The sequence below is a fragment of the Salmo salar genome, chromosome 12, assembly GCF_965601325.2.
Source record: "Salmo salar chromosome 12, fSalSal1, whole genome shotgun sequence".
Taxonomy (NCBI): Eukaryota; Metazoa; Chordata; class Actinopteri; order Salmoniformes; family Salmonidae; genus Salmo; species Salmo salar.
The window spans coordinates 67,424,671-67,452,620 of NC_138302.1; the positions used below are offsets into that span (position 1 = coordinate 67,424,671).

At 45.1% G+C, this 27,950-nt stretch overlaps 1 protein-coding gene across 2 annotated transcripts in view; it reads left to right on the forward strand.

The window, feature by feature from the left end:
* Positions 1-27,950, forward strand: part of LOC106565565 (collagen alpha-1(VII) chain-like) — a 93,092-nt gene that overhangs the window by 29,940 nt on the left and 35,202 nt on the right. For both annotated transcript variants that reach the window (XM_014132828.3, XM_045691645.2), the window contains exons 12-57: positions 744-893; positions 2,965-3,081; positions 3,297-3,443; positions 3,580-3,705; positions 3,800-3,946; positions 4,398-4,520; positions 4,706-4,978; positions 6,889-7,032; positions 7,255-7,386; positions 8,152-8,298; positions 8,771-8,902; positions 9,066-9,212; positions 9,469-9,588; positions 9,710-9,859; positions 9,976-10,112; positions 10,207-10,333; positions 10,887-11,030; positions 11,312-11,487; positions 11,688-11,726; positions 11,871-11,897; positions 12,004-12,048; positions 12,145-12,258; positions 12,591-12,662; positions 13,073-13,108; positions 13,210-13,263; positions 13,368-13,442; positions 13,643-13,756; positions 17,156-17,182; positions 17,327-17,380; positions 17,533-17,604; positions 17,699-17,758; positions 18,756-18,791; positions 18,917-18,961; positions 19,057-19,092; positions 19,368-19,412; positions 19,598-19,633; positions 19,780-19,815; positions 19,997-20,029; positions 20,163-20,234; positions 20,433-20,492; positions 21,122-21,157; positions 21,339-21,419; positions 24,941-24,976; positions 25,597-25,641; positions 27,432-27,503; positions 27,825-27,869. In XM_014132828.3, coding sequence (XP_013988303.3) covers positions 744-893; positions 2,965-3,081; positions 3,297-3,443; positions 3,580-3,705; positions 3,800-3,946; positions 4,398-4,520; positions 4,706-4,978; positions 6,889-7,032; positions 7,255-7,386; positions 8,152-8,298; positions 8,771-8,902; positions 9,066-9,212; positions 9,469-9,588; positions 9,710-9,859; positions 9,976-10,112; positions 10,207-10,333; positions 10,887-11,030; positions 11,312-11,487; positions 11,688-11,726; positions 11,871-11,897; positions 12,004-12,048; positions 12,145-12,258; positions 12,591-12,662; positions 13,073-13,108; positions 13,210-13,263; positions 13,368-13,442; positions 13,643-13,756; positions 17,156-17,182; positions 17,327-17,380; positions 17,533-17,604; positions 17,699-17,758; positions 18,756-18,791; positions 18,917-18,961; positions 19,057-19,092; positions 19,368-19,412; positions 19,598-19,633; positions 19,780-19,815; positions 19,997-20,029; positions 20,163-20,234; positions 20,433-20,492; positions 21,122-21,157; positions 21,339-21,419; positions 24,941-24,976; positions 25,597-25,641; positions 27,432-27,503; positions 27,825-27,869 — 4,142 coding nt within the window. The remainder of the gene's footprint in view (positions 1-743; positions 894-2,964; positions 3,082-3,296; positions 3,444-3,579; positions 3,706-3,799; positions 3,947-4,397; positions 4,521-4,705; positions 4,979-6,888; positions 7,033-7,254; positions 7,387-8,151; positions 8,299-8,770; positions 8,903-9,065; positions 9,213-9,468; positions 9,589-9,709; positions 9,860-9,975; positions 10,113-10,206; positions 10,334-10,886; positions 11,031-11,311; positions 11,488-11,687; positions 11,727-11,870; positions 11,898-12,003; positions 12,049-12,144; positions 12,259-12,590; positions 12,663-13,072; positions 13,109-13,209; positions 13,264-13,367; positions 13,443-13,642; positions 13,757-17,155; positions 17,183-17,326; positions 17,381-17,532; positions 17,605-17,698; positions 17,759-18,755; positions 18,792-18,916; positions 18,962-19,056; positions 19,093-19,367; positions 19,413-19,597; positions 19,634-19,779; positions 19,816-19,996; positions 20,030-20,162; positions 20,235-20,432; positions 20,493-21,121; positions 21,158-21,338; positions 21,420-24,940; positions 24,977-25,596; positions 25,642-27,431; positions 27,504-27,824; positions 27,870-27,950) is intronic.

Genomic DNA, 27,950 nt, shown 5'->3' on the forward strand with positions numbered 1-27,950 from the left:
TTTTCTTTCACCCCTCCATACCTTCCTCTATCTTCTCTCCTCTGCTCTCCTCTCCCCCAACCATCTCTCTTCTCCCCCCTCTCTCCTCTCCCCATCTCTCCTCTCTCCCCCTCTCTCCCACCCATCTCTCTTCTCCCCCCTCTCCCCGTCTCTCCTCTCTCCCCCTCTCTCCTCTCCCACACCCATCTCTCTTCTCCCCCCTCTCTCCTCTCCCCCATCTCTCCTCTCTCCCCCTCTCTCCTCTCCCCCACCCATCTCTCCTCTCCCCCACCCATCTCTCCTCTCCCCCTCCCTCCTCTCCCCCCACCCCCCTCTCCTCTCCCCACACCCCTCTCTCCTCTCCCCCGTCTCTACTCTCTCCCCCGTCTCTCCTCTCCCCCCTCTCTCCTCTCCCCCACCCCCTCTCCTCTCCCCACACCCCTCTCTCCTCTCCCCCACCCACCCATCTCTCCTCTCCCACTCTCTCCTCTCTCCCAACAATCTCTCCTCTCCTCTCCCCACCCCCCTCTCCTCTCCCCACTCCCCTCTCTCCTCGCCCCCACCCACCCACCTCTCCTTTCCCCCCACCCTCCTCTCACCCCACCCATCTCTCCTGTCTCCTCTCCTCCCACCCACCTCTCCTTTCACCACACCTCTCTCCCCACCCCCTCTCCTTCCCCCCACCCCTCTCTCCTCTCCTTTCCCCCCACCCTCCTCTCCCCCCACCCATCTCTCCTTTCCCCCTGCCTCTGTGTCTATCCCAGGTCGTGATGTGGAATCTGTGGAGGTGGCTGGTGACAGTGAGACTCACACCCTGTTGAACCTGCAGCCAGACACTGAGTACATTGTCACTGTCATCGCTCTCTACGAAGGCAACACAGAGGGTCCTGGTGCTACCACCAGGTTCAAGATAGGTATAGAGCTACACACACACCCATGTATGCACTGCACTGCACTGCACTGCACACACGCACACACACACACACACACACACACACACACACACACACACACACACACACACACACACACACACACACACACACACACACACACACACACACACACACACACACACACACACACACACACAACACGCATACACAACACACACGATTCAGTAACTTCCTAATCATTTTACAAAGTTAAGCAAATTTGGAGAGATCACTGAAACACAAACAGATTTCCCTCTCCTCCTCTCTCGCTCTCATTCTATTTTCCTCTCGTTCTATTTTCCTCTCCTTCTATTTTCCTCTCCTTCTATTTTCCTCTCCTTCTATTTTCCTCTCCTTCTATTTTCCTCTCCTTCTATTTTCCTCTTGTTCTATTTTCCTCTCGTTCTATTTTCCTCTCATTCTATTTTCCTCTCGTTCTATTTTCCTCTCTGGCTATTTTCCTCTCAATCTATTTTCCCCTCAGTCTATTTTCCTCTCAGTCTTTGTCCCAGTAACTTCCACTTGTGGTTCATTTTAGCCAGTGAAAGAATGCCTTTATGAAAGACTCTTTCTGCTGCGTCCAACAGACCGTAGTGTAAAGGAGGATAATAGAGGCAGTAGAAAATAGAGGAAATAGAGGAAGAGAGATAATGATATTATTCTGCTTACTAAATATTTACAGTTTATCCTTTTTTGGAAGTTAAATCTGTTGCACACATGTATACTGTGCAGAAAACACACACACAAAAACACACACATATACCGCTTCCTGTGTATGACACATTTTTGAGGGATGTCTTCACTTAACAGGGATTTGTGCTGTTTGAGTTAAAGTTGAGTCATCATCATGTTTCTTGGTCTGGATTGAAATCAGAGAGGGGGTAGCATACTGTAGTTATTTAAAACAGAATGCCTCCTAATGCTCCTCTCTGGGATCTTTGATCTCAAATGGAAGGGAAACACACGTTTGTGTAGCTAAGAGTTGTTCTAAACAAGTATACCGGCAGTCCAACTAAGATGCATTATGAATTGAAATCCCCTCTAATAGCTGATTATAAACTGGGTGGTTTGAGCCCTGAATGCTGATTGGCTGAAAGCCGTGGTATATCAGCTATACCACGGGTATTACGAAACATTTATTTTTACTGTTCTAAATACGTTGGCTAACCAGTTTATAATAGCAAGGCACCTTGGGCGTTTGTGGTAAGAACAGCCCTTAGCTGTGGTGTATTGGCCATATACCACACCCCCTTGTGCCTTATTGCTTAAATATCCCCTTGTTGGTTCCGTTTTTCTGTGCTCTGTTTTATTTACTTATCAAATAAGGAACACTCAAAATGTGCACTTATAAATCATAACAATTTTAATCAAAATATAGCTGTAAACAGAAGTCAAAGCTCAAACATCACACATACAACTGATGTCTCTCCTGAGTTCTGCCCCATAGGAAAAGTCCCAAGTTATTTTATTAAGCCCGAAGTCCAGCCCTAGTGATGTTACTGCATACGTCATTACCTGCTACTCATCCGACCAAGCCCATGCATACACAGCTATACAAACTTGCAAGAGAGATACAATAGTTCCAGTGTTTTCTAAAGCCTCAGCAGTAAATGTCCACTCCCCCAAGTTGATTTATAGAGGTATGTCTGACTAGCCTCTTATCTCTTCTACCCCCCTACAGGGCTGTATGTTTATCTTTCAAGTGCTTTCTCACAGACCCCATGCAATAATTCACACATTTCTCACACCATTTCTTCATAAGATGCAGAGACTTAGAAAAGACTGTGGAACAATTTTAAAACCTTATAATGAATATATATATTGTTAATCAGTAGTCTAGGACCCTATATATGTGGAGGAGGAGGGGTCCCATAGCCCCTCCTCTTCTATTAATACAACATAAGCATAATCAATTATTATAATACATCAAATATTTGGTGTAACCCCTATCATGACCCTAATTTGACCCCATTTAAGAGATTCTGGCATAGCATGATATATCAGTTGATAAGACCCATGGTTGTGTTGTGTCTCTGTTCCCCCCATGCAGAGCGTCTAGAGCAGCAGGTGCTGAGGGCAGCCACCACCGGGCCCTCCTCCATCCGCCTCACCTGGAACTTCATCCAGTCTGCCAGGGGATACCGCCTGGAGTGGAGGCAGGGGGAAGGTCAGACACACACACACACACACACACACACTCATGCTCGCATACACACCTAAGGACACACACACATACGTACACTCACACATACAAGCGAAAGATTCATGTACTTTCAAACCCCTCAACATTGAGTACACCGATCCACGCACACAAACATAGATGTACCCTCGCTGACTGACTGTCAACGCCAAACTGCCTTACTGTAGTCTCTCTCTCCTCAGGTGGCAGAATGCAGAGTCAGTCGTTCTCCAGGAACACCACTATTTATGATCTGTCAGGGCTGCAGCCCAGCACTGAGTATGTCATCACCTTGTTCACCCTGTATGAGGGACGAGAAGAGGCCACCCCTGTCACCACCTCTCCCACAGGTCAGGGATAGGGGCATGGGCAACCCGCTTTGTTTTAGCCCCTTTGTATTTTATATTTACTTCTATATTTCACTTATTATTTGTATTTTATTTGTTTCACCATTTTACTGACTTTCCTCCCCCCTCATGTGTACAGTGGAACAGCCGGTGGGGAGGGTGTCCAACCTGCGAGTGGTAGAGTACCTGGGCAGCACTGTGCGACTGGGATGGACAGGGGTTGCCGGGGCAACGCAGTACCGTATCCTCATGGTCAACACTGAAGGTAAGGGCACATCTCAAATGACGCCTTATTCCTTCCCTATATAGTGCACTACTTTAGACCGGAACCCACATATGTTTTAACACTGCACTTACAGCGCAAACAGAGGAAACCCGCAGTATCCCTGGAAGCCAGACGACCCTTGACCTTAGGGGTCTGACAGAGGGCGTGTCTTATGGGGTCAGCGTGACAGCTGTGGTGGGAGACAGCGAGGGGGACCCAGTCACTGTCTACATCAAAGCAGGTGAGACACACACACACACACACACACACACACACACACACACACACACACACACACACACACACACACACACACACACACACACACACACTGATTGAATGCTAGTGCGTGCTCCAGCCTGTGAGAGACAGGATGGGGATGGATTGAATGCGTGCAGATCTTGGCTCAGGGCTGCAGTGTGTTTGCCAGTTTGGTAAACAGTGCTGTGCTGTGGCTGTGTGATGAATGGCTGCCAGCTGATTGTCAATATGAATAGGCGGTGAATAGTGATACTGAGGGGAGGTGAGGTGAGCTGAGGCAAGCACAGACAGATATAAAAGAACAGGGCCGTGTTTAGTAGGCACGAAATGGCAAAATGTTTTGAAATGGGAAATGTAAGTTTGATATTGAACATGGGAAATAGTTTGGTGGTGCACTGAACTGCAATGTTCTTATTGATGTGTGATTTCAGAACAAGCATTGGAGAGAGTGACTAACCTGCGTGTGACAAACACCAATGGTCGGCGACTCAGAATCGCCTGGACAGGGGTTTCCGGGGCGACAGGGTACAGGGTCACTTGGAGACAAGGCAACAGTAAGTGTCAGCTGAATTATGCTTGGAATGATTTTGTGATTAACTAGTCCTCAGAAATACAATGTTGTGATAACATAATTATAGCAGCAGTCCCTATTTTTGTATGTATGTGTTACTGTCTCTCACCTTCTCCTTTAGATGCAGACCAGTCCCAGTGTGTCTTTAACAGTGTGTATCTCTCCTAGATGCGGAGCAGTCCCGTGTTCTGGGGCCAGAGGCCTCGTCCTATACGGTGGAGGGGCTGCAGCCAGACACAGCTGTGGTCCTGGGCGTGGCGGCTGTGATTGGTCAACGTATCGGGGAGGTGGTCACCCTCTCGGCCAGGACCAATGGCAACAACGGCTCAAGCACAGTTAGCGGCCTGCGTATCATTGATGTCACCTCTCAGAGGATACGCATCACATGGTCACCGGTCTCCAGGGCAACTGGCTACAAGATTACCTGGCGCAGTGGAAATGGTAGGCGTGGTTAGGATAAGTGAGATGGGTGTTATCTGACGTATAAATTACATTCCTAAGGATCCTTACCTTAGGTCTCAAAGCACATTAAGGCTCAAAGAACGCATTGTATTGGGATTGTCTAGTAGTTGCTGTAGTCTAGTAATACAGTAATAGCAATCCCCAGTAGCGTTCACCTCTTTGCCTGACCCATAGAGAATGATAGAGGCCTCTAGTGGCCAAAAGGCTGTTTTAGCGTGGCCAGAGCCATTGAGGGCTTACACCATTTTAATGTAGTCAATTCGGTGGGACTTACAACTTTATTGGCTGATGACCCTGTTGGAGTCATGTCCAAGCAGGTCATCAGGAGGGATCAGCCAATTGTATAGAAAAACATTTACTACTTCAAAATGGAGATTGCCTCAATGGCGCTGCCTGTGCGCTCCCAGACGGCATAATTGGAACTAAACTCAGCAAAAAAAGAAATGTCCCCTTTTCAGGACCCTGTCTTTCAAAGATAATTCGTAAAAATCCAAATAACTTCACAGATCTTCATTGTAAAGGGTTTAAACACTGTTTCCCATGCTTGTTCAATAAACCATAAACAATTAATGAACATGCACCTGTGGAACGGTCATTAAGACACTAACAGCTTACAGACAGTAGGCAATTAAGGTCACAGTTATGAAAACTTAGGACACTAAAGAGGCCTTTCTGCTGACTCTGAAAAGCACCAAAAGAAAGATTCCCAGGGTCCCTGCTCATCTGCGTGAACGTGCCTTAGGTATGCTGCAAGGAGGCATGAGGACTGCAGATGTGGCCAGGGCAATAAATTGCATGCAATGTCTGTGAGACGCCTGTGGCAGACCACGTGTAACAACACCTGCACAGGATCGGTACATCCGAACATCACAACTGCGGGACAGGTACAGGATGGCAATAACAACTGCCCGAGTTACACCAGGAACGCACAATCCCTCCATCAGTGCTCAGACTGTCCGCAATAGGCTGAGAAAGGCTGGACTGAGGGCTTGTAGGCCTGTTGTAAGGCAGGTCCTCACCAGACATCACCAGCAACAACGTCGCCTATGGGCACAAACCCACTGTCGCTGGACCAGACAGGACTGGCAAAAAGTGCTCTTCACTGACGAGTCACGGTTTTGTCTCACCAGGGGTGATGGTCGGATTGCGTTTATCGTCGAAGGAATGAGTGTTACACCGAGGTCTGTACTCTGGAGCGAGATCGATATGGAGGTAGAGGGTCCGTCATGGTCTGGGGCGGTGTGTCACAGCATCATCGGACTGAGCTTGTTGCCATTGCAGGCAATTTCAACGATGTGCGTTACAAGGAAGACATCCTCCTCCCTCATGTGGTACCCTTCCTGCAGGCTCATCCTGACATGACCCTCCAGCATGACAATGCCACCAGCCATACTGCTCGTTCTGTGCATGGTTTTCTGAAAGAAAGGAATCTCAGTGTTCTGCCATGGCCAGCGATGAGCCCGGATCTCAATCCCATTGAGTACGTCTGGGACCTGTTGGATCAGAGGGTGAGAGCTAGGGCCATTCCCCCCAGAAATGTCTGGGAACTTGCAGGTGCCTTGGTGGAAGAGTGGGGTAACATCTCAATGGAATAACTGGCAAATAACTAGCTGGTGGCCACACCAGATATAGACTTACTTTTGATTTTGCCCCCCCCCCCCCCCTGTTCAGGGACACATTATTCCATTTATGTTAGTCACATGTCTGTGGAACTTGTTCAATTTATGTCTCAGTTGTTGAATCTTTTTATGTTCATACAAATATTTACACATGTTAAGTTCGTTGAAAATAAACGCATTTGACAGTGAGAGGACGTTTCTTTTTTTGCTGAGTTTATATAGGGAGGCTTTCTCTATCATTCTTTATGGCCTGACCACATCTGTCTACAGGAGTGGAGTCCTCCCGCACGGTGGCCGCTGATGTCACTTCCTTCACCATCGACAGCCTTCAGGAAGACTCTTCCTACCGGGTGTCAGTCTCCTCACTGATTGGGTCTCGGGAAGGGTACCCCACCTCCCTGAACACCAGAACAGGTACTCTATCACTCCATTACCAAATTGACCCCTAACCCCTTCTCTTCTTGATAACCCCTAGTAGATTTGAATGAGTTGGTTAGCCATCAACAATATGGTAACAGCTTCACTTAGCACTCACTTAGTAAATTTAAAGATTGAATTAAGTAATTAAATGAGTGCTATCCTATAGAACAGTGCTTGTAAATTGGTGACTGATCTCTTCCACTTCGATGTCCTCAGACTCAGACCAGGTGGTGGTGGGAACAGTGACTTCACTCAAAGCCCAAGAGTCCCGCGGTGAGGTCGTCAGAGTAACATGGGTGGGCGTGCAGGGAGCAACAGCCTATCGTGTGGCTTGGAAGCGAATTGACGGTGAGAGATTTGATTAGCTTTACTGTTTTGAAATGTGAATGATATTCCCATAATATTTCATGATTAAATAGTGTACTATCCATAGCTCATTTTAATATTGGAATTACCTCTATTCACACCAGCCACACTTAACATATATATATATAAATTAACACTCAGTGGTGTAAAGTAACCCCAGTGTTGGTGTTAATAACCAGTGTTAAACCATTATCATATTTCCCAGCATCCTCTAATGCAGGTTGATTTTTAGAATTGCTGGTTTCAATTTCTATGTTTTTGCATGTGCATTGATTGATTAATTGACCTTGTGCTACTAAAATATAAATAGCATACATTTTCTGTTACTTAGACGTTGCATCCGTTACTGAAAGGTTGTTCTAGTTAACCCATAAGAGTCTAAGGCTTTATGACATACGCTTTGTATTGTGTTAAATAATTACATTTTAATGATAACATATTCACTTAGGATCTCACTAGGATTGCCACAGGACTGAAAATGGATGGATATATGTCTTTGTCACTAACAAATACAGTCGTAGGTGGTCATTTTACACTTCACTCGAAAGGCAAGGCACTGGGAAATATGTAAATAAGGCTTTAAACTAAGCAGTGTGTTAATTTAACACTCCGTATAGACACTGGACCAGTGTTAAATGTCACACTGTCAGTGTTGATTTAACAGTGGAGATTTTGCTGTGTATTAATAAAACATGGCAGCCATTTTGTGCCAGACCACTTACCACCACCCCTTCTGTCTTGGTATAGGTGGGGAGGAGAGGAGCCAGCTGGTAGGTGGTGACCTCACAGCGGTGGACCTGGAGCAGCTGGACCCAGGGGCTCAGTACGAGGTGCAGGTCATGGCCCTGGTTCAGAACAGAGAGGGATCCCCAGTCTCTGTCAGAGTCACAACACGTGAGTTACACTACAGTCTTAAAGAAAAGAGACTGTGCGGTTACATTGTACATCTGTTTGATTAGAATGGATATGAAAACATTGGAAGGTACAACTTTACAGAATTACTATGTAGCAGGGTTGGGGTCAATTCCAGTCAAATCAGAAAGTAAACTAAATTTCAATTCCAAATGGTCCTCATTGAAAAGCACTGAAGATAATTGGAATGTCAGTGTGCTTCCTGAATTCACTGGAAAGAAGTGGAAATTACCCCAACCCTGCTATATAGTACTATGTCCAGTAGTACTGTAACGTGGTATTTTGATGTGTTCTTCTATGTACTGTATTCCCTCTTTCAATATTCTCAGTATTTCCTTGCTCATTGTGCATTTTCTGTGTGTGTGTGTGTGTGTGTGTGTGTGTGTGTGTGTGTGTGTGTGTGTGTGTGTGTGTGTGTGTGTGTGTGTGTGTGTGTGTGTGTGTGTGTGTGTAGCTGGGGAACCTGTTGCTGTAGACCGGGTGGAAGGGGTCAGGGTGCTGGAGGCTACCCCAGGGGTGCTGCGTCTGGTCTGGAGAGGAATGGCTGGGGTCACAGGGTACCGCATCTACTGGAGATCAGCCCTGGGTAAACACACACACACACACACACACACACCACACACACACACACACACACACACACACACAGATACGTACATAAAATGCTCATCCAAACAAATGTCTGCAATTTTTTGGCAGCATCTAATATTTATTTCCGTTTTCTAATATTCTCTACTGGTTCCATGCAGGTGAGGCTGAATCGAGCCGTCTGATAGGTCGAGATGCGACCTCGTTTGACCTGGATGGTCTGCGGCCTGGGGTGAGCTACACAATGAGGCTGGCTGCCATCTTCAGGGACAGAGAGAGTCAAGCTGTCACTATCACTGCCTCCACAGGTACACTTCTCTGCCCACACCATCTCCTCTCCTTTCCTTTCATTCACTATAGTTATGGACAGGAGTTTTCCTCACCATGTGACCTGACTAAGATCAAACCTTATAAAAGCCCAAGGTTTTTGTGGTTATGGCTATAGGTTCTAACTGTTGTATAGTCACAACCTCTCAATGTTCTCTATCACACGATTACTGAAGTCACTCACATACGGTTGTCTCTCTCTTAACTGATCACTCACTCCTCCTCTTCTCCTTTTAGCTCCCCTACAGCCTGTAACAGGTCTGCGTGTGGCGGAGGTTACCCAGAATTCTGTGTTGTTAGGCTGGGTTCCACTGACTGGTGCCACAGGATATATCCTGCGCTGGAAAGAGGAGAGAGGTGAGACAGAAACACTGTATAATGGGGTCACATTTGGTAGTTTATTGACTATGTTCCACAATGAAAGGTTGATCGCTAATCTTTGTTTGTGTGTGCCTGTGTGTGTTTGGTCTCTAACCAGATACTGGTCCGGGTCAATCCACCACGCTGCCTGGGTCATCCAGCTCCTACAGGGTGACAGGGCTACGTCTGGGCCTGAGATACCGCTTCACCCTGCAGCCCAACTTCCAGAGGGAGGTGGGCCCTGAGACCTCAGTGGACGAACGCACTGGTAAGACTGACATCACTCCTTTTTAACCGGTCACTCCATTCCCTCCCTTCTCCTTAGTCCTCATACTGGCCCATTATGTTCCAACCCCTCCTCTGTCTCTGTGTCTCTGTCCTCAGTGTGTATGGGTGGTCGTCTCGACGTGGTATTCCTGGTTCCAGGTTCCAGGGATCGGGCCAGCCTGGCTGATTCTCTGCTCTCCCTCCTGACCAGCGCTGCCGGCTCCCTCACCACCATTGGAGAACGGGACTCACAGGTAATGTACACATACAGACGTCTGTGATATGTGTGTGTTGGCTGCTAGTGTTCTTCTGTGTGATTCTGTGGCGTGTTCTTCCTATATCCTCCAGCTGGGGATTGTAGTGTACAGCGCCCGACCCAAGGTCTGGTTCCTGCTCAATCGCCATAGCAACAGTGAGACGCTGCTTCAGGAGATCCTGTCCACGCCTTTTGAGGACGGCCCAGGGAATGCTATAGGTGTGTGTGTTTTGTACGTACTTGTGTGTGTGTGCATGCGTGCTTGAGTGTGTGTGTGAGTGAGTTTGTGTGTGCGCGTGGGTGCCTGTGCATGTGTATATGTAACATTGAGAGGTATAGAGATCATTACTTGAAAATAACCAATTTTTGCATGGACATTGCCATTGAGGGCTTCCGCCATTTTAGTGTTAACTTGGTGGGGATTTCTATAGGTTGGGAGCGATCAGCCAATGCTCAGAGCATTGCCTTCTTCAAGTTGGTTTGCCTAGTTTGTAAATGGCTTTAAGCTATATCACCGCCATCTAGTGGCCACAATAAATAAATGACACATAACACTTGGTTCAAGACTCCAGCACTGCAGGTGGCAGTAAATCACCAATATTAGCTTTACACTTTTTTCAAACATCAAAAGAAGAAGAAAACATACTACTTTAAAATAGAGATAACCTCAGTGGGGATTCCAATGCTGTCACAGATACCATAATGGCACAGATACAAAGTTGAGATCTCTATACATCTCTATGGTGATATTTAAATATATCTCTCCCTGCAGGCCAGGCAATGACGTTCACCAGACAGTTCCTTCTCAGCCCCACAGCTGGTCGTAGACCCAGAGTTCCTGGTGCGGTGGTGATCATTGCAGATGAAAAATCCTCCGACAACGTCACTGGCCCAGCCAGTGTTGTCAAAGCCTCAGGTAGCCTCACACAGACTGTGTTGAGAGCGTTAAACACACAAGCACATATACAGCAACTGCACATCTCTACTAATGGAATTTTCTACAGTAACTTTTAACCTACAGTCCCTTGTCACACACTGTTTTAAAACTAACATTTTGAACAATAAATTTAAAAAAGCCCAATATTTAGTGTGTGTGGTGTGTGTGTGTGTGTGTGTGTGTGTGTGTGTGTGTGTGTGTGTGTGTGTGTGTGTGTGTGTGTGTGTGTGTGTGTGTGTGTGTGTGTGTGTGTGTATCAGGTGTGACGGTGCTGGCGGTGGGTATAGGTAGGGCGGACTCTGAGGAGCTGCGCCAGGCAGTGACAGATGGCAGCACCCAGAACCTTCTATATGCCCGTGATGCCACCCAGCTGGGCACCCTGCACGCCGACCTGGCTGACCTGCTGTGTGGCGTCGCCAGGATACCAGAGGGAGTGGTGAGATAAAAGGGGAAAAGTTGGTAGGGAGGGGAGGTGAGAGAGAGAGATTAGAAGTCAGACCATGCTGTAGAGCCCATGATTTTGCTGTCAATGTAAGCTCTCCCAGTCAGTCAGTGAATCATTTCCAGGGACTCAGTGACAACTATATGGTGGAGTGCTCTGTGTCTCAGTGTGTATGTTGTTGTTTTCTATATCAGGGGCCAGTGACAGAGCAGTGTACCATACAGTGTCCTCGGGTGAGTTACTGTACTTTACCTCCTCCATCCACACACACATAGCCATCATTACACTCTCACCATACCTTACAACTTCTGTGTGCTCTCTTTTTCATCCCTTTTTGCCCTGCTATCTCTCATATCTGTTCATTTTACTCTCTCTAGGGTGACCGGGGAGAGCGAGGAGGAAAGGTAACAATTGAATTGTTTTAATACCATTTTCTGTTACTGTATGTTGTCTTGGAAGCTCTATGGTCAGTAGTTGTGTCAGATGTCCTGATCAGTTACTCTGTTACAGGGAGAGAGTGGAAGAGATGGTGCTGACGGACGCAAAGGAGAGCCTGTGAGTCTTTCACCACTGATTACTGATCTAATACTGGTAGCTCAAACATTAGCATTTGCGTATCATCCACTGAGATTGTGTGTGTGTGATTTCCAGGGTCGTGATGGTTTGCCTGGCAGGGATGGCCCCAGGGGGCCTGAGGGACGACAGGGTCAGCCTGGCCGAAGTGAGGACCCCTCAGTGGGGGTCAGAGGGGAGAAGGGGGAGAGGGTGAGTACACATTAACACTTATACTCAACACTTGTACTGTTGTAGTGTACTGCTGTAGTGATGTAGTGAACAGATGTAGGATCTTAATTTGATCACTCTTGTTGCTAAGAATGTTGCTGAGGCTTCTAAAGTTTGGCTTCTAAAGTTTGTAATTTACACTTTAAAATGTCAGATTTGATTTACTAACTAAACTAAAAATGTATCAACCTCTTCAAACATGTATGTTCATTATAATCCACATTTCCTGTAGGATTATTATCCTGCTGTAGCAAACTGTCTCAAATTAAGATCCTACATCTGTACTGCTGTATTTACTGTTGTTTATTCTCCAGGGTTTTCCTGGTCTGGATGGGAGTCCAGGGTTGCCAGGGCGACCAGGGTCCCCAGGCCCTGGAGGTGTGCCGGTGAGTAGTCAGGGGCCACAGTTACAGCCAGGGGCAATCACAATGTGTCAATCAACTTGCCAATAACACATGTTTTTTATCCTGATGTTCTTATACTGTAAGTAGTAGATGGTCAACCTGCTGTAAGTATGTAAGCCTTTTCTGAGCAGCCCATAGGGGCAGGCAGCTTGATGTACAGGTACATCACCTGGAGAGGACACTAGGCTGTCGCAGGGCCTTAGCCCCAATCCATCTCCTTAATGCAGAGTGTCAAGCAGGGAGGCATCTGGTCCCATTAATGGAGTTATTGGGGATCAAACCCCCAACCTTTCAATCTCAGGGTGGCACTCTAACCACATTGCCACTGAATTGGTCCAACCTGCTGTAGACGTGGTTTAACAAAATATGTTTTGCTATTTTGTCTTTTTCAGGGTTCACAGGGGCTACCGGGTGTCAGAGGAGATCCCGTGAGTATCCCTCAGCAACGCCAATGGGATCTGTTTATACTGTATCTTGTGTTTATGTGTGTGTTGTTGTATTATGAAGTTTGATGTTTTCTCTGTGGCAGGGTGATCCTGGGGTTACAGGAGCACCAGGGACAAAGGGTGACAGGGGCGACAGGGTGAGTACAGCACATCTCTTTATCCTCTGTGAACTATACATTGTAGGTAATCCCATCTGCTGTGTGTGTTGGATGTTCACTAAGCTGTTTCTCTGGTGTTCCAGGGTGAGCCAGGGTCAGCTGTTTCAGGAGGAGGTCTGCCCGGGAGGAAAGGGGAACCAGGGATCCCAGGAGTACCAGTGAGACACACACACACGCACACGCACACACACACACACACACACCACACACACACACACACACACACACACACACACACACACACACACACACACACACACACACACACACACAGTCAGACACGTGTGATGGTAAGTCATATTCTCTTCAGTTTAATTCATTCTGAATGACGATGAATGACTATCTCTCCGTTACCCAGGGTACCCTAGGGCGTCCAGGGAATGACGGGGCCAAGGGCTTTGTGGGACCTGCAGGGACCCCTGGACAGGATGGTCGCCCAGGGATACCAGGCACCCCCGGCCTCTCCATCAAGGTCAGTTACCCTGGTCTGGCCCTTGACACAGTAACTAGTGAACAGAACACATGGGGGGAGAAAGAGAGTAGTACCAGCAGCCTGTAACCTGTATAACATGTAAGGGCCTTTCGTGGACTACAGGAGGAGCGAGCACGCCCCCATCCACATCAATGGGGCTGTAGTGGAACGGGTCGAGAGCTTCTGGTTCCTCAGTGTTCACATCACTAAGGAATTAACATGGTCCACACACACCCTCACAATTTTGAAGAGGGCACAACAGCGCCTCTTCCCCTACAGGAGGCTGAAAAGATTTGGCATGGGCCCTCAGGTCCTCAAAAAGTTCTACAGCTGCACCATTGAGAGCATCTTGACTGGCTGCATCACTGCTTAGTAAGGCATCTGCAGGGCACCCAACCGCAAGGCGCTACAGAGGGTGGTGAGTACGGCTCAGTACGTCACCGGGTCTGAGCTCCCTGCCACCCAGGACGTCTATACCAGGTGGTGGAAGGCCCAAAAACATTTCTCTACCCACCCAACATTTCTCTCTGCTACCGCACGGCAAGCGGTACCAGTGCACCAAGTCTGGAATCAACAGGACCCTGAACAGTGGTTACCCCCAAGCCATATTAAGACTGCTGAACAAGACCGCTAAATAGCTAAATACCCAGACTACCTGCATTGACCCTTTTTTGCTCTCTTGCACTGACACACACTGGACTCTACCCACACACTCACACATACTTACACTGACAGCCCAACACACACCCACACACACTACATACGCACACACACGCATAACATGCGTATACATGCATACTGACGCCAAACACTCATACACTCATACACACACACTCACCACATACACTGCTGCTATTCTTTATTATATATCCTCTTGCCTAGTCACTTTAACCCTACCTATATGTGGGGTGGCAGGTAGCCTAGTGGTTAGAGGGTTGACTAGTAACTGGAAGGTTGCTAGATCGAATCCCCGAGCTGACAAGGTAAAAATCTGTTATTCTGCCCCTGAACAAGGCAGTTAACCCACTGTTCCTAGGCCGTCATTGTAAATAAGAATTTGTTCTTAACTGGCTCGCCTAGTTAAAAACAAAAAATATGTATGTAGTTACTGCGTACCCCTGCACATTGACTGGTACTCCCTGTATATAGGCATGTTATTGCTATTCATTATTCACTGTGTATAGACGGGTTGGTTGTTCAGCAACAGAACTGATGTTTGTGCAACTATGGGGCAAAACAAACTGGGTTGGCTTAGATCAAGGGGTAGCCAACCCTGTTTCTGGAGTGCCTCAGGTCCTGCAGGATGTTGTTCCAACTAGGCACCACACCTGAACCACTGAGCTCATTTATCAGTTCAGTGATTGCCTAAATTCAACACACCTGGTCTTCCAGGTTGGTTAAATCAAAAAACAGGAAGTGCTTGCAACACTCCAGGACCAGGGTTGCCTACCCCTGGCTTAGATAGTTGACATGTTGTCAACAATATTTTGTCTACAATGTTTATTGAAAACATAAATACATTTGCACAATGAGCACTTGTTGTCTCTCTAATACACCGTTACAGTTGTTGGTTAGTCAAAACACCTCAAAACAAGACATGGTATCAAGAACAAAATGAAACTAGATGGAACGAGTCACTTACGATTCCCCACATGGCAGTTTCTTGTCATTGTTGGTAGCTGTCTGGCCATCCAGGATCACAACACGCACAGACTTCTGCCCCATTAAAGCGCGTGCATCGTTTCCCTGATGTTGTCAGCTTATCCATATATTTATTCCTCATGTCACATTTTATTTTATTTTTTATCTTTAACTCTGCATTGTTGGATAAGGAGGCATAAGTAAGCATTGCACTGTTAGTGTACACCTGTTGTTTACAAGCATGTGACAAATAACATTTGATTTGACCTGGCCACATTGGGGTGAAAGAGAGTTGTTACTCGTTTCACAGGCACTAGTGATGCGGGGGTTGACTCATAACCCGCAGTGCCCGCAGTTATATCTGCAAGGGTTTAGGATCATTAAATATTGTGTTTTGGACTTGGGACAGGAGTGGAGAAATATAATTTCTTTTTTTCTGCATCTTGAGAGCATGCAATGCTTTGTTAGATAGCATCTGTAGAGGTGCTGTCTTTATCATAAAAGCAACATAAAAGCTGATAGTATTTCAACCACATAAAGTATGCCAAACTGAAATCTTATCAGAAACATGTTGGGTCGTTTTCACAGCTTTCTTTTCCCTTACAACTGGTGAAACTGATGTAATTTGGACATTTTGCGCAGGAAATCTTTCAGGTTTTTTTGCTTGCTTTATTGTATTTTCTCCCGAGTGCCTTAACATCTTTGTTCTGCTAAAGATGACAGAGAAAATTGTACCGATGTCAACTAGATTGAAGCATTTATTCTATCGATCTATTACATTATTCTGTTGGGCAAGGGTTTATTTAGTCTTCTAGGGCAACATGTAATGACAGAAGAGAAGCTACATGTATCTAATTATAGACAAGTTGACTATTAAACAGCCTACCAAAATGTTGGAAATTCTAAGCAGAAACATATATATGCCGTCTTTGACTGTAACCTATAGTGCATTTTCTATATTTGCGGGTTAGGGTTGGGTGTGGGCCTCAGATTTCACTTGATCACATGTAGTCGGGCAGTTGTGGATAAGTTATTAGCAATTGCGGGCAGGTGGGCGGTGAACAAAAATCTGACCTGCGCACCACTAACAGGCACCTCATCAGTTCAAGTTCAATTCAAGTTGCTCCCAAAAACATGCCCCCTTTTCAAAAGTTCTCAGATGGTTCTAACTTGGAATGATTGAAGTGCTGTGAGGGATGTTCATATATATTTTACTTCCTCATGTAAAATATATCTTCACCTTAAGAGTAACCTCCCAACAGTATGGCTGTGATATGATAATGTGGGATTACATTTTAGATTTCTAGGTTCTTTTCATTCTCTGCCTTTGAGTATATCTGCCATCATCCTCTTTATGTTTTCATCTTCCACCTGATCATGCCCTTCCATCAGTTTCCTTGACAACCAGCATCTTTAGACTTGGAGAGGCCTTGATGTTTCGTCATAGTGCAGTAGACGGGCATTGTGTGTGTGTTTCTGTGGGTGTGAGTGGGTGTGTGTTGGCACACGTGTGCGTGTCTAGAATTCAAACGTATTCCTATACTGGGATGTAGAGTCTGCAAAACTACAAAGCTCAATCACTAATCATTTCTCTCTCTCTCTCTCTCTCTCTCTCTCTCTCTCTCTCTCTCTCTCTCTCTCTCTCTCTCTCTATCCCTCTCTATCTCTATCCCTCTCTCTCTCTCGCTCTCTCTCTCTCTCTCTCTCTCTATCCCTCTCTATCCCTCTCGCTCTCTTCCTCTCCCTCTCTCCTTTCAGGGAGACAAGGGCAGCACCGGAGAGAGGGTGAGTCGTACAGGGCTATCCCTAGCATGTCTTGTAGATTCATTGCATATATCTCTGGAGGAATGATGGAGCATAATGATTGTCACCTCTCTGTTATCTTTCTCTGTCTCTCTCTGTCTGTGTGTCTGTTTGTCCTGCTGACAGGGACCTCCAGGAGTGGGCAGTGGCTTGGCTGTGAAGGGGGAGAAGGGATCACCGGTAAGCTCTGTCAATCACTGGACATGTGGCATGTGTGTCTTTTTGTATCCTGCAGATCTCTGGGGTGATAATTATACAGTACACGTCTATGGTTTGATGTGTTACCATAACTGACTTATTTACCATATCTTATTGTGCTTTGTTGTGTTCAGGGGTCTACTGGAAACCCAGGAGCTCAGGGTTCCAGAGGATCTACAGGACAACAAGGAGCCAAAGGAGACAAGGTTGGCACTGTGTGTGTGCCTGTGTGTGTGCGCCTGTGTGTGTACAGTATATGCGTGTGTACAGAGTGTGTACTGAGTGTTTTTTATGTTTCAGGGGGAGAGTGCAGAGGGGTTGCCAGGACCGGCTGGGAAGGCAGGAGAGCCTGGTGATCGGGTAGGATACACATTTACATACAGTGCATTCGGGAAGTTTTCAGACCCCTTGAGTTTTTCCACATTTTGTTACCGGAAAGGGCCTTTCCCAAACTGTTGCCACAATGTTGGAAGCACAGACTCGTCTAGAATGTCATTGTATGCTGTAGCGTTAAGATTTCCCTTCACTGGAGCTAAGGGGCCTTGCCTAAACCCTGAAAAACAGCCTAAGACCATTATTCCAACTCCACCAAACTTTACAGTTGGCACTATGCAGGTAGCGTTCTCCTGGCATCCGCCAAACCCAAACAGACTGCCAGATGGTGAAGTGTGATTCATCACTCCAGAGAACGCTTTTTAAGTGCTCCAGAGTCCAATGGTGGCAAGCCACTCCAGCCGACCCTTTGCATTTCACATGGTGATCTTAGGGTTGTGTGCAGCTGCTCGGCCATGGGAACACATTTCATGAAGCTCCCGACAAACATTTATTGTGCTGATGTTGTTTCCAGAGGCAGTTTGGAACTCGGTAGTGAGTGTTGCAACCGAGGACAGATGATTTTTACGTGCCACGTGCTTCAGCACTTGCCGGTCCCATTCTGTGAGCTTGTGTGTCCTACCACTTCGCGGCTGAGACGTTGTTGCTTCTAGACGTTTCCACTTCACAATAACAGCACTTACAGTTGACCGGGGTATCTCTAGCAGGGTTGAAATTTGACGAACTGACTTGTTGAAAAGGTGGCATGCTATGACGGTGCCATGTTGAAAGTCACTGAGCTCTTTCTTCAGTAAGGCCATTCTACTGCCAATGTTTGTCTATGGCGATTGCATGGCTGTGTGCTTGTGATTTAATATACCTGTCAGCAATGGGTGTGGCTGAAATAGCCGAATCCACTAATCTGAAAGGGTGTCCACATAAATTTGTACAGTACATACATGCATACATACTTATCTTGTTACTGTAAAATGAAGGACATACTCAAGTCATGTACAACATATTCCAACACGTTTGTGTGTTTTAGGGTCCCCGTGGCCCTGCTGGAAGCATTGGACTCAAGGTAAGACAATGCAAAACATTGAATCAAATCTCCATGTTTGGGACTAGAATGTATGATAGAATGTATATTTGGGTGGTTGGGTGGGTTTGGGTGGATGGATGACCCTGCTCTCTCTGTCTTCTCAGGGGGACCGGGGCCAGCCAGGTGAGCCTGGATCACAAGGTGACAGGGTGAGTATGGATACAGCCCCTCTAACCCAGTTAGACTGCTGCTGTTAAACTGGTTTGTCTGCTGTGGGTTGTAACTGACTGTGTTGTCTTTCCAGGGGGAGAGAGGACCTGCTGGCTTGGCAGCGGAGAGGGTGAGTACAGTACCATGCATTTGGTTATGCCTCTTTTCACTGTGACCTTGTTCATGACCATGAAGCTAGAGATTATACAGCTACAGTATATGAATTTCACATTTGTTTTCCGTTTTCATGTGTTCACTAGAGTTTATCCTCGCTCGCTCACTTCTACTCCTACACTGAACCGAATCCATTTGTATTAGCATGAAGGTCACAGGTATCGGAAATGCCTGCTGAGGGTTGTCATGCAGTGTGTTGTTCTGACCACAGTGTGGCGCTGTGTGTTTCAGGGGGAGAGTGGACAGCCAGGCTCTACAGGGGCTCCAGGCCTGAGGGTGAGTAACCATGTCTTACTGTACCTCTACATGATCTTCACATCGTGACCCACCACTATTGATTGATGTTGTTCAGTTATAGGATTTGATGATACATGCAGAGGCTTTAGATATTTGTGATATTTTATTACCATGTGTGAGTCATGTGTGTGTATGTGAGTAAGTGTGTGTTAACTTGCTCACAGGGTTTGCCTGGCGCCAGTGGACTACCAGGGGAGAAGGTGAGGCTAATACAGTCTGACTGACTCTGATCATTTAAAGTGAATCTCCACAAAATAAACATGAGTGAACTATGTAATCAGAACAATGACATCAACTAAACACAGATGAACATCAGATAAAAACACCCTAACCTGTCTGTCTCCAGGGCAGTGAGGGCGCTAAAGGAGAACCTGGCCGGAGTGTGAGTCACCACATACATGGTTTATTTTGATGCCTCATCGTTAGATGGACCGATATGATTTCTTTTTATGGATTTTTATGGAAGTACTTCTCTACAGTAATTGAAAAGGCAGAGATCAGTATTGGTCAGTGTTGGTCAATGTAATGATATTTCCTCCTTTTGAATATTTCTACACATCCAGGGGCCAGGATTAAGTGGGAAGAAAGGTGAACAGGCAAGTTTCCCACTTTTACTTCCTCATACTTCCCATCTCCATATTAATGGTTGATATGTTGATGTACTGGACACAGTTACAACACTTTCTCCATAGACTCATTCTCTCTTCCCCCTCTCCTCTCTTCCCTCAGGGTGAGCCGGGTCTGCCAGGTCCAGAGGGGCCCAGGGGCCAGAAGGGCGATTCAGCCCAGAAAGGTGAAAAAGTGAGTTGGTACCCACAGGTTACATGATGGTGCTCTGCAGGAAACTGGCACTCCATGCCCTTCGGTGGTGTGTGTGTGTACAGGGGATTTAATGATGTTCTCTATGCAAGCGGGTATCGATGTTTTATGCTGTTCATCTGTCTTTCTGTTCCTCACTGTCTCTCATTCTCTAATTTCCCTCCTCTTTCATTCTTCCAGGGATCCCCAGGTGCTGGCTCTCCTGGCCAGGCTGGATCTAAAGGAGAGCAGGGGGATCGGGTGAGTTCAGAGGAAGCTGTGATAATTTATCAGTCTTTATCTAAGCTACAAATCTCCTTGATATACAGTTTTTTCTTTATTTTGTTCTATATTGTAGAATAATAGTGAAGACCTTAAAACTATGAAATAACACATATGGAATCATGTAGTAACCAAAAAAGTGTTCTATATTTTAGATTCTTAAGAAGGAATGAAATTCCAGAAATACATTTTTAACAAGGCACACCTGTTAATTGAAATGCATTCCAGGTGACTACCTCATTAAGGGGTGGTAGGTAGCCTAGTGGTTAGTGTTGGGCCAGTAACAGAAAGGTTGCTAGATCGAATCCCCGAGCTGACAAGGTATAAATCTGTCGTTCTGATTTGTTTAACATAGTTTTGATGTCTTCACTATTATTCTACAATATAGAAAATAGTCAAAATAAAGAAAAACCCTTGAATGAGTAGGTTTGTCTCAACTTTTGACTGGTACTGTGTCTGCAGAAAGCCCCAAAGGTATATTGTAAAACATATGTATCATTCATTGAGCTTCCCTGTGTAGCTGCTGAAAGATGCTCAGCATGTAGGTCATGTCCTACATACTCAGACTGAGAGTCTGTAAACACATAAACATGTTCTTTCCCCTTCAGGGACTCTCTGGCTTAGCTGGAAGAATGGGGATCAAGGTGAGACACATGCTTTGACTGGCTTTTGTCTTTTTTTATTTTAACTTCTATTTAGTATTTCTGTTGGATCAGTGTTGCTTTCTCATAAAGTAACTTGTACATTCTTGTAAGTAATTCGTAGCTTTCTTATAGTAAAACTACTGTGTCGTGTCCAGCTGATATCAATGTGTTCCTATTGTAGGGAGATTCAGGTGAACCAGGAGAGAGAGGGGAGACAGGACGGGCCGGACCTGCAGGAAAGAATGGCATCCCAGGGAAAGAGGTCTGAGACACTACCCATTCGACCCTGGAGCTTTTCACCTCTGCCAAACCCCTGCATGTTATACTATCACGCACCCAATGCAAATAATCCCAGTTTCAATAGTAGTCACTTACTGCGCTAATGACCTGTTATCACTCTAATACTACTACTCTGTTATATCTATACAACTATTATGTTATAGCTATTGTATTTTCTCAAACTCTGCTTCTTCACTACTGGGCCCATTACCTGGTTACGTCTACACTTTTATTTCTCCAGTTCAATCAACCTACAGCAGTAGTCACCAACCTTTTCTGAGCCAGAATCACTTTCTGAGTCAAAATGCAACCCGAGATCTACCGCTCAGATTTCTTTAAAAACATGACTTCCAAAATGTAAGCCTATGCAACATTAACCAATTAAAAACAGTTCTGCAGCGATGAGGTTCGTGCAGTATGCTACAGGCCCAATACATCATCACCCTCATTTTGGCTACGCTTGAATTGCCCTGCCAATGTTGTTCTTCTCAGACCATTTTGACATTATATTTCAAAATTGTAAGTATGTTATCACACTGGTAATAGATTGTATGTTGTATTACTTGTGAGGCACAGCTGAGTGAGCATAATAAATTGTTTTTTTTGCTGGACTGATGCCCTGCATCTGATGGTCAGTCTGAGAGGAGGGAGGGAACAGCGGTGAGGCTGCCTCTCACCCGACTCACCGTCCCGCCTCTCTCCTTCCCTCCATGAGAAAAAGGGACAGACTTTTAGCTGATGGCAAAACTTAAGTCACACTGCATTATTTGTGCTTCATGCACCAATTCATGTTGTTACTCCTATGACCAGAGAAAGTGAAATATTCCTTGATATAAAAAAAGACAAGCTGCCTATAATAACAACTTAAACATAGCCGCGGGAAGTAGGGATACTGAGGTTGCTGCAGCACCCCCTGAAAAGTCAGAATGTACATTTTTGTATATATATATATATATATATATATATATATATATATTTGTTTTATTCTTACAAAAGTAGTGCACTGGGCCTTTACTAGTCCTGTATTAACGGACCGATATAGCTGACTGTTTTGCGGGCAAACAAAGTGGTCCTAGTTGTGTAATTAGCAGACTGATATAGCCAACTTTTTTTGCGTTGAACAAAGTATTGGCAGTGCTGAATAACAAGTTAAACATGAACTTACTCATAAAATCAGCAGCTGTTTTCGTTGAGTCTCTCTCTAGTCATGGTTTTAAATGTTTTGCAATCTTTTCGAGGCTTCTTTTTACAGTCTATAGTGTGAGGAAACTGTGCAGACATGGTGATCTGAGCTATCTGATTGGCCAGCGGTAGGCCTATAAGTGCACTTGATTTTCCCTCTGGGCCTGACAAGGGTAGGCGAAGGGTAGGCGAAGTTCTGCATGAAATGGTTCAAAATGTGAACATTTGCCTTCCCGGCACCAGGGCTGCTGAATCAAGTGCATCTACCACCAACAGAGTGAAACAAAATGTAAAAAAATTGGAACGCAAGGCTTTAATGTTGGGTTTTTTACAGAAATGTTTGGTGATCGACTAGGAATGGCTTGGAGATCGCGATCGACAATTAAACTATTAGTATGTTATTCAAGACTGTACCACAAAGGGAATGAATGTCATACTGCCATTCCAGTGCAACTAATAACTGTACTAATACAGTGTGTCTAACTCTGACCTCTTTGTTGTGTAAGTGTTGCTATGATATAACGATGACCTAACCAGTCATATAAGGCTTTCTTTCTATCTCTCTCCCCCTCATACCCTGATGACACTAGAGGTACATCACCACTAATGACTATTACTACAACTACTTTTTGGAATAATACACAAACAATACTACTGCTACTACTACTACTACTAAGTCTATTTCATGTCTACCGCAATCTCTTTTCTGTATACAGTGCATTCAGGAATTATTCAAACCCCCTTGACTTTTTTCCCACATTTTGTTACGTTACAATCTTATTCTAAAATTAATTAAATCGTTTTTCCCCCTCATCAATCTACACTCAATGTCAAAGTAAAAACTGATTTTTAGAAATTTGTTACAACCTTAGTATTCAGACCCTTTACTCAGTACTTTGTTGAAGCACCTTTGGCAGCGATTACAGCCTCAAGTCTTCTTGGGTATGACGCTACAAGCTTGGCACACCTGTATTTGGGGAGTTTCTCCCATTCTTCTCTGCAGATCCTCTCAAGCTCTGTCAGGTTGGATGGGGAGCGTCGCTGGACAGCTATTTTCAGGTCTCTCCAGAGATGTTCGATCGGGTTCAAGTCCGGGCTCTGGCTGGGCCACTCAAGGACATTCCAAATACTTGTCCCAAAGCCACTCCTGCGTTGTCTTGGCTGTGTGTTTAGGGTCGTTGTCCTGTTGGTAGGTGAACCTCTTCATCAAGGATCTCTCTGTACTTTGCTCCGTTCATCTTTCCCTCGATCCAGACTAGTCTCCCATTCCCTACCTCTGAAAAACATCCCCACAGCATGATGCTGCCACCACCATGCTTCACCGTAGAGATGGTGCCAGGTTTCCTCCAGGCGTGATGCTTGGCATTCAGGCCGAATAGTTCAATCTTGGTTTCATCAGACCAGAGAATCTTGTTTCTCATGGTCTAAGAGTCCTTTAGGTGCCTTTTGGCAAACTCCAAGTGGGTTGTCATGTGCCTTTTACTGAGTAGTGGCTTCTGTCTGGCCACTCTACCATAAAAGCCTAATTGGGGGAGTGCTGCAGAGATGGTTGTCCTTCTTTAAGGTTCTTCCATCTCCACAGAGTGACCATTGGGTTCTTGATCACCTCCCTGACCAAAGCCCTGCTCTCCCGATTGCTCAGTTTGGCTGGGTGGCCAGCTCTAGGAAGAGTCTTGGTGGTTTCAAATGTCTTCCGTTTAAGAATGATGGAGGCCACTGTGTTCTTGGGGACCTTCAAGGTTGCAGACATTTTTTGGTACCCTTCCCCAGATCTGTGTCTCGACACAATTCTGTCTTGGAGCTCTATGGTCAATTCCTTCAACCTCATGGCTTGGTTTTTGCTCTGACATGCATTGTCAACTGTGGGACCTTATATAGACAGGTGTGTGCCTTTCCAAATCATGTCCAATCAATTGAATTTACCACAGCTGGACTCCAATCAAGTTGTAGAAACATCTCAAGGATGATCAATTGAAAACAGGATGCACCAGAGCTCAATTTCGAGTGTCATATCAAAGGGTCTGAATACTTATGTAAATAAAGTTTGTTTTTATTTTTAAGTAATGTGCTAAGGAGTGTTCTAAACTTGTTTTCGCGTTGTCATTATAGGGTATTGTGTGTAGATTGATGAGGAAAAATTGTATTTAATCAATTTTATAATAAGGCTGTAACGCAACAAAATGTGGAAAAGGGGAAGGGTCTGAATACTTCCCATTTCCCTATGTGATGTTGTGGGGTTCAGTTTTAAAAGTTTGATGTATTTTGACTGTGTCACTGTGGTCACTGTGGTGGGACTGAATTATGGATCACTGTGTTTTACAGGGAGCCAAAGGAGACAAGGGCGACGAAGGCACTCCCGTAAGAAACAATCTCTCCATCCAGCTCTCTATATATACTTTGTCCTGTGACAAACCATGATACCTCTTTTTCTCTCTCTCTCTCTTTCTCTTTCAATTCAGTTTAAGGGCTTTATTGGCATTGGAAACATATTTTTACATTGCCAAAGCAAGTGGAATAGGTAATAAACAAATGTGAAATAAACAATTAATACATTTACTGTAAACATTTCACTCATAAAAGTTCCAAAGTTCGCTCGCTCGCTCTGTCTCGCGATCTGTTTCTGTCTCTATCTCTCTTTCTCTCACTCTCTCTCTGTCTCTCTCTGTCGCTCCCTTATTCCCTTATCTGATTCTATCAGTTCCATTCAAAGTGTTCCATGTTTGAATGCCACTTCTCTCTCTCTGGCACCCATTCTCTTTATTAATATTGGTGAGTGAGAGATGTGTATTATTGTCATATGATTCAGTCACGCCTCAGACCCTCTGCTCATCTGACAGGGGATTGGTGGAGACTAGAGACAATAGCAGACAATAGAATAGTATTTATCTGTTTCTATGTCTTCCTCACCTCCTCCTTCCCCTCTTCCTCTCCTCCATCGGTCTCTCTAATTTTCCGTATGTTCTCGCTCTCTCCACCAGGGGGAGTCTGGACTCCCAGGGAAGGCAGGGGAGAGAGGACTTAGGGTGAGTAGTCATATGTCTGTGTTACATACAACCAATGAATGGTGTAAATGAATGGACAGAGCCATTGATCACATGACACCATTCATTCCAATAGCATATTGAAGCCAAAAGAAGTCGGTTAAGATGGCGTCTCACGGAGACATAACATGCACCGTTTGAGCTACTCCAGGAATGGGCGTTGCAGGCTTGCTCAGTGCTGCCACCTCTCATTGTTGAAGGCCGACCGGTGTACTGCAGGCTGCCATGAGCAACTAAATTATCCTTATCTTATTCTGTGTGAGTTTAAAAGATTCGGTTCAAGGACATACCATTTTTTGTACCATGCATCATTTTCAAAAAAATATAAATGCAACATGCAACAATTTCAAAGATTTTTCTGAGTTACAGTTCATATAAGGAAATCAGTAAATTGAAATAAATTAATTTGGCCCTAATCTATGGATTTCACATGACTGGGAATAGAGATAAGATTTTTTGGTCATAGATACCATTAAAAAATGTGCCATACAATGGGCCTCAGGATCTCGTCATGGTATCTCTATGCATTCAAATTGCCATTGATAAAATGCACTTCTGTTCATTGTCTGTAGTTTATGCCTGCCCATAGCATAACCCCACTTCCACCATGGGGCACTCTGTTCTCTGTTCACAACGTCGACATCAGCTTGCCCACACGATGCCATACATGTGGTCTGCGGTTGTGAGGCGATTTGGACGTACTGCCAAATTCTCAAAAATGACGTTGGAGTTGGCTTATGGTAGACAAATTAACATTAAATTCTCTGGCAACAGCTCTGGTGGACATTCCTGCAGTCAGCATGTCAATTGCACGCTCTCTTAAAACTTGAGACATCTGTGGCATTGTGTTATGTGACTAAACTGCACATTTTAGAGTGGCCTTTTATTGACCCCAGCACAAGGTGAACCTGTGTAATGATCATGCTGTTTAATCAGCTTCTTGACATGCCAGGTGGATTAGTTATCTTGGCAAAGAAGAAATGCTCACTAACAGGGATGTGAACAATTTTGTGCACAACATTTGAGAGAAATTAGCTTTTTGTGCGTATGAAAAATGTCTGGGATATTTTATTTCAGCTCATTAAACATGGGACCAACACTTTACATGTTGGGTTTATATTTTTGTTCAGTGTATATTTACACAAAGATTGACCATGAAGATTGCCATTTTTCCATTCTCTATAATGGGGGATTCTGTTTTCTGCTTACAATGCCTGCAGTACCGCAGTCGGCCTTGAATTTCCGTGGCTTCAATGAGAGGGGGCACTATAAAACATCAAAAAACTCCCTTTATGCCCTCTTTTCAGAATCGTCTTGCTGTACTGTCTATGGTGCTTGATCACTAATGTAGGTCATGATCAATCAGTGAAATTGCTTATCCATATATTTATATATTTTTATTCCATTCCTTTACTTAGATTTGTGTGTATTAGGTATGTGTTGTGAAATTGTTAGATATTACTTGTTAGATATTGCTGCTCTGTCGGAACAAGAAGCACAAGCAATTCGCCACACTCGCAATAACATCTGCTAAACACGTGTATGTGACCAATAAAATGTGATTTGATTTGATGAACCATGACCTACATGATATGAAGTGGATGTTGTCAGGACAGATGAAACCCTGATGAAGACCGCTTAGCTGTCGTTGATTAAATGCAATTTTGCATCGGAGCCATCAGTGTGCAGCTATTCCTGTCTTTTCTAAGATATTTTTAGGACTGCCATGGTAACTAAGCACAATCTGTGTGGGTTTTATCCCCCGTCCTCAGGGTCTTGCGGGTCAGCCTGGACGAGCAGGAGAGAAGGGAGACCTGGGAGACCCTGGAGAGCACGGACGTAATGTGAGACACATGTTTATGTGACAATGTGACACTCCTCTGACAGATTGAGCTGATATACTGTCTGTGTCTTCTGTGTAATAGTTATTGAGAGCATGGAAGACATGTGAGACGCGTGTTTGTGACGTGACACTTCTGTACACCCATGAATAAGTCAATAATTCATGTGGCACACATCTGACACTCTTCTGCCTGATTGATCTGATACTCTATATGTGTCAGTATTTGTGTTGGTTACTGTGAGTAATACAGTAGCAGTTGGTGTCTGTCTGTAGTGACAGTTGGTGTGTGTGTGGTGTGATGTGTATGGTGTGTCATCCACAGGGCAGCCCAGGACCTATCGGACCAAGAGGAGAGAAAGGAGTTGAGGTCAGAGGTTATGCTGTTTGTTATCTAATCTAATCTGATATAATAGTTCAAATCTGCTCAAAGTAACAAAACTGTATGTTG